Source organism: Aegilops tauschii, chromosome 5 (assembly GCF_002575655.3).
Source record: "Aegilops tauschii subsp. strangulata cultivar AL8/78 chromosome 5, Aet v6.0, whole genome shotgun sequence".
NCBI classification, from domain to species: Eukaryota; Viridiplantae; Streptophyta; class Magnoliopsida; order Poales; family Poaceae; genus Aegilops; species Aegilops tauschii.
In genome coordinates, this window is record NC_053039.3 from 373,500,702 (window position 1) to 373,507,220 (window position 6,519).

General features: G+C 48.9%; 1 protein-coding gene across 1 annotated transcript; it reads right to left on the reverse strand.

Annotated features, from left to right (window-relative positions):
* Positions 1-1,169: 1,169 nt before the first annotated feature.
* LOC109740642 (cyclin-D4-1) lies at positions 1,170-3,363 on the reverse strand. Its single transcript, XM_020299698.4, has 6 exons — positions 3,061-3,363; positions 2,865-2,951; positions 2,660-2,758; positions 2,347-2,548; positions 2,123-2,235; positions 1,170-1,885 (listed from the first exon to the last, which is right to left on the reverse strand). The coding sequence occupies exons 1-6, from the start codon at positions 3,352-3,354 to the stop codon at positions 1,613-1,615; spliced, it is 1,068 nt and encodes a 355-aa protein (XP_020155287.1). The 5' UTR covers positions 3,355-3,363; the 3' UTR covers positions 1,170-1,612.
* Positions 3,364-6,519: the final 3,156 nt, after the last annotated feature.

Genomic DNA, 6,519 nt, shown 5'->3' on the forward strand with positions numbered 1-6,519 from the left:
GATCTTCAACCTAGGAGGCTTTCTATCCATGTATTTTGCTATCACTGCATTGCCATGTGCAGTGTGATGGTGGCCTGTATGTATGTAGCAGTACTGTTGTATGCAACTCTTGGTCATGTTTATATATGGACTCAGCTTTTATGTGACGTGTATATATTCCTTTGGATGCTTGGCGTACAAGTGAGGAGGTCCACGGCAAGCTGCGCGTACGGCAATACGTGTATGTGCTATTGATTGAGAAGAAATCAATTAAGGTGTGTGTGCTTGTGTGCTGCCCGTGTTAGCCTGCTTGAACATGCATGGCGCCCCGGGTTAGAGCTGTCATGCCATTGACCATGGCACCTTGACCTGGGGCGTCATGTGTCTTACGCCGGTCCGGCATTCAGATCTGAAACCTATGGCGTCCTTGACCAGGGTGTCAGCCTGTCTAGCATGAAGCTCTAGGTCTCAGTTTGGACGTCATGTAAAAGGGTCATTTTATGAAATAATTTTCACTCAGGTTCATTTTTTATTAAACTTTGCAAAAAGAGCTTGTCTTATGTTTTTCATCGCAGGATTCCGCCGCCGAGGAGCATGTCCGCCAGGTGCGTAGTACGCGCGATGACCGACAAGACGGGTGAGTGGCCGGACGCCGGTGGCAGCGCTGCAAGGGTGACGAACCCCGGGATGCGTACTCGACTACTCGTACACACACACTGGCCGAACAAGGAACCCAGGGGATCCTAAAAAAAAAGAAGAAACCCTAGGGCAACCCCTCTAGCGTGTCCCCCGTATGGTCGTACCGATCTCTATATTAGGAATCGTCTACAAGTGGCCATCAGGCCGACCCAATACTGTAGCAGAGTATTAGTTTTTCTTTTCTGCTTTTCCAATGTCTGTCGTGCGGTTTTTCATTGCTGGTTTTTTCTTTGTCTTTTTTCTCTTTCTTTTTTCTTTGGGTTTCACTATTTTTTTTTTGTGTTTTTACTTTTCTTTTTGTTTCAACATATATCTATTTTTGGTACACACTTTATATTTCTCATATACATCAGGAACATTTTGTATACATCTTTAACCATTTTTAAATACATGATTAATTTTTTTCAAATATGTGCTTTGATGCCTACTTTTTTCATACATATTGTACATTTTTTGTATATATCTAAAACTTTTTAAAATATAAGTTAACATTTTTAAAATATGATTAATGTTTTTAATCAAATACTTGTTTTGAACAAACAAAATCGAGCTAGTACAGTCGGTGCCTGCCAATAGCTCTGGAATTGGGCCGCTGTCTTTTTATTTTTGGGCGTCCCATCTCATCGCATCTCTTCGCGCAAAACCTTTGCTCTTTTGGGAACGACCACCATTGTCTGGCCCGTCTTTATTCATCCATCCATGGAAATCCTTGCTCTCTTGCCATGTCCACAGCGCGCTGCCATTGGTCCTTTCAGCTGCCTTTCAGCGGCATCAAAAGCTCCCACAGCCATCGCAGTCGATCGGAACCATTTGACTTGCCCACCGAGCTAGTGATGATGATGGGCGCGCACAGAAGAGACCTTTAATCAAATCTACCAAGATTTTTTTGGGGGGTAGACCGGTGGGGTTGTGGAGCATATCATAGTCCTCATCATCATCTGCTGATCTTCCTCCTCTTGCTGCTGACCGGGGAGCCGTCGAAGCCAGAGCTCGCGGGCGGCGACGATGCCATGGTGGTCGTCGTCGTGCTGGTGCCGTTGCTTGGGCAGCTGAGGTAGCCGGCGTCCAGGTCGAGCACCCCGGTGGGGCTCCGAGGCGCAGACATGGCGGGAGAGTAGGCGCTGCCCATCAAGCCTGCGGTTTTAGGTGGCGGCACGGTGGCGCCGGTGGTCCGGATCATCGCTTCATGGCAACTCAGCACCCGCTCCTGCAGAAAGCAACAAGCCATTAAGTCACCACGTAACAGAGTGTAAATGCGGCTCACGCGTTCCCTGCATGGTGTCTGGAGAAGTACGCGCGGCTACAGGGACAAGGGGCGACTGCAATGACTTTTTTTTTCTGCATGCCTGGCGTGCTGCAGGTCCAAAAGGCCAAGAACCACGCTGCGACGCAGTAAATGAGACGTGGTGCCCGGACAATAATAAGCGTTGCGTGCGCGTCTCACCTTATCTACGTGGGTGCAGCAGGCCGGCTTGTGGGCGGTGTGTTCTTCCCCGGCCACGGCGGCGGCCACTGTCGCGGCGATCTCCGAGGGCCGGAACTCCAGGCAGCTCGTCCCTGTCATGCGTGAACCAGTCCACAACGTGAGTTTTTTCACACAAAAATGGTCGATGCATCTCTGGATATCGATCTGCCAACGAAAAAGATGTTGCGTGCGTGCGTGCGCACCTCTGGATATGCAGAGGATGAGCTCCGTGGCCTCCCGGACGGCCTGCCTCGACGGCGCATTGCCGCCGCTCAGCTGGTGGAGGAAGTAGTCGAGGTAGGAGAAGGGGGTGACGGCCTGCATCCGCCATTTGAGCGTGCTCAGGACCAGCAGCTCCATCCTCTGGATCGTCTTCGCCTCGAACACGTACCGCGCGTCCCCGGCCTGGTCGATAGACACCATCGAACAGTACAGAGGTCATTACAACATCCCAGAGCAAATGGGCACCGACTGCTTCATCGTCATATAGATGCTTTAATCAGATTAGATCCTCACCTGCAGGTCGATGGAGTGAGGCACGGAAGTTTCGTCCATCTTGGCAGCAAGAGACAGGCACGCCACCGATAGCAGCTGCGTCATCCAAGCCTTGCCCTCCTGTAAACACGAGGGAGGTTCACATGAATCAGCGCTGCAATGGCGTGGCGTGCATTAATGGCCGGACGGCCAAGTTTTTCATAGGGTGGACGTAGTATCTCCTTACCGGTATCTGGTAGAGCGAGAGGAAGCGGTCCATGTAGTTGAGGGCCAAGCACGCAGTCACAGGGCCGAAGCCGTAGTACGTGTGAACCTGTTGGATGGACACCGATGGTTAATCAATCGCTGGATCGACACGAACGGGAACGAATCAGAGGCGAGACGGAGAGACAGCTCGCGTGAATTAAGGAAAGAGGACGCACCTTCCATATCCAGTCGACGGCGTCCACCCGCACGCGGAGATCCACGCCCCCGGCGCGGAGCCGCTCCGCGTAGTCCTCCCTCGGCAGGTGCTCCGCCTCCGTCGCCACCCAGCGGGCCACGCATTCCTCGGACGGCAGCGGGAACTCCACGGCCAGCTCGCCGCAGTACGGCGACCCGCCCGCCCTCGCTCCCTTCGCCTCCTCCACCTCCTCGCCGTCGCCGAAGCCGAAGACGCTGCTGCTGTCCTCGGCGCAGAGCAGGATGGAGGCGGCCATATCGAAGCTCGGGGCCATCGATCTCTTCCTTCCGGTAAATGATAGTACAACGATACACGGCACGGATGGCCCGGGGGCGGCTTGCTCGCTCCTCCTCCTCCTCGACGGACCTCGTGCCCGAGGCCTGGAGCGGGTGAGGTGTGCAAGCGGAGGAGGAAGAGGGGAGGGGCGGATGAGAGGAGGGGGGGACGGGGTCTTTTGTACGTAGCGGCGTGCGGACAAGGGAGGGAGGGGTGTTTCGGGCAAGAGGCAAAGACGGGCAACGGAAGCGGGAAGCGGGGGCGCTGACTCGAGCAGCCAAATTTTCCATGCCGCTTTCGCTCGTCCCTCCCACCTTTTCTTTCCGAGTTTGTACTTTGAGGCGCCGGAATGCTTTTCTGGCCCTTTTTTATGATTGTTTTCCTTTTGTGTGAGGAATTCCTGCATTGTTTCTCCCTGTTCTTCTATATCGTGTTTCTTTCCTATTATTGTTATATTATTATTAGGTTTACTGTTGCGGTCTGGCACGTACGCGTAAAAAGAGATGCTGTGTTACCGCGGGTGTGAAATGAATGAGACGAGATATGATGATTGCAGAAGATGTAAAGAAACGGACACATGTGACGAGAGCGACAATGACACCTTGGCTTTGTCGAGTTGAGCAAGGCGTTAACGGATGACAACCAGCATATGATCATGATGGTTCTTCTGTGGAGGGGATTTTCAGCAAAATATACACAGCTGAGATTACTTAATTTTGTTAGTTCATTTTTTGACCCCAGTAGCCTTGGAAAGTCAGATTTTTAGGGCTCCGGGCAAATGCCCTCAAAGCCCTCGGATTACGATCGAATGGATGGCAATTTCTCTGTACACCGTGGCAATTTTCCTGCCTTTTTTTTGTACCAAATGGCAACTTTCGCTCCGATCCTGGCAAATCCTACAAAGTTGGCATGGCATGACAAGCCTGGGTGTTTGCGGGATAACATTTATCTCTTTTTGTAGAAATAACCTTACATTTATTAACACGCAATATATCTTAACATAGTTACATTGATATAATTAACTTAGATAAGTTGCATATTCGCAAAATAAAAACCTAGATAGGTTGCAACTACGAGAACTCCAAATATGGAGATATCTCAATGATGTAGACGCGCGTACATAATTTTGGTCACATCTAGATCTAAATTTGTATATACGTTTCTCCGGTTTTCTCGGGGTTCCCCTTCTAAAAGCGTGGCTCATTGCAAAGCACATAGTAATTAGCTTACCATTAATCAAGCAGTCAATAGGCACGTCACCGATAGGAGTCGTGGCATCCTAGCATTTACGCCATGTCGAGTTTTTTTAGAGCTCGGCAAGGCCTATCTCCTATGTTGTGAGTGAGTGTTCGCCCATGGAAACTCCTTTTCTCAATCTTGCGGCGTTAAATATTTGTTTGAACTCCCCCGAGCACCAAAGTTTACAATTTTCACAACATAAATATTTCGGACTTTCCAAAATATTTGAAAAATTAAAAATCATTTTGAATTCTGATCTCATTACAATTAGCCGAGTTTTAACAAAAGATGATCTAATTTAAATTTTATTTGGGGTTAGTTTGAACATTACCTGGAATTTCAACGTTCCAAAATTCTGGGCACTCACATTACCAAAATTCAAAATGGTGTTGAAATCCGTCCAAAGTGATCAAGAGGTTGTTCTACCATGATTGACCATGGCCCTCTTCGGTATTCGCTTGGGCACAAAATCAGATCCAACGACCTCGAGGGTTGCCTGTATGTAGATGATACACATGACGAGTTTCCAGACCCGACCAAAGGATAATGTTGTCCACTTCTCTATTTTGGTTTGCTAATTAATTTTCACATTAAATTAAGGGAAATGCCAACTGTTGCACAACTACCACGTAATAATCTAGTAAACAATGCGTTTGATTATGTTGCATTTACAATTGCATAAAATGTTTCAATTGCATCATGTGTTTCAACTGCAAGTTTTCAACGAGATTCACTTGTTTCAGCTGCATCTCACATATTTACTATAATGCTTACTAATTGTTAAACAAGTAGTAGTATATGTTTACTGAAGAGTCACCCCAAATAAAATTCTAGGTGGCTTAGAAACCATAGTGATTATCGCATAGCGCTTCCATGTCCTAGGATGTGTTGCACTTTTGGCAATAGACGAGTTAGTCGGTGGTGGCTTACACAAATTTTATTGATTGAATCCACTTGTCATTGCCACGGAAAATGTAATGACGAGATAGAGCCACATCATCTGAAACATAAGCCTTTGCCATAAAATGACGGGCTAAATTGCTTAGCGAGTTGCCATTTCTCAATGGATTCTGAAATAACTATTCTCAATCATCAACCCTTAAACCATTGGATTCTTGGTGTACTACATTTTACGGTGTTGTTTCCTTCCATGTTTCTATTTTTTTCTGTGCAAGTACAATTACACGCTACGCTGGAGGGCAGAGCGCATAGTTTTTCCTTAACCGGCTGAGATCCATCCAAACCAAACAAAAAGAATTAGTTATAAAAACGTCATGGCGGTGTTACTTGGCGTCACACGTGTGGCATTTATCATTTAATTTCTTTCTAGTAAATGTAATGTGATCGGACTCCGCTTTCCAAAGCCGACTCAGTTGAACTCGGTTTGCAACAAACGGCGAAATAAGTAATTCACTCGTCGTTCGTCGTGCCACTCTATGCAACATTTTGCACACAAATTATGCGATTGACATTGAATTGCTATGCAGAGCCTCAGGCAGCTCTAGTGCTAGCCAGGACCCAACGACACCTTTGACCGCACAGAGAAGAAGCAGGCTTGCCGGCCCCGGTTTGCTCCACTGTTCACCTGTGATCAGACCCCTCCCTGCACCGCCACTGCAGCCATGAAATCGCAGCACTGTGGTGACGCCCTCCTTATTGTTGCACGAAGCACTCCTTGGTTGCCGCTGCTCGCTCGCCTTCTCGTCGGCCGCCGGCCGGCCCTCCGGCACGTCGCGAGCAAGCCCTCGGATTCCCGCTCGGGGAACCGCCCGGCCACGCGCGCGGCCGTGCTCTGCACGCACGCGTCAGCTTTAAGCTTTAGCCCATTTCGAAGAGCTAGCTACTCAGCCAGCCAAGAGCGATCTTTGAGTATGCTATTGCTCGGGCTCCGCACGGGCGCGCCCTCCTATAACGGTTTCTTTCC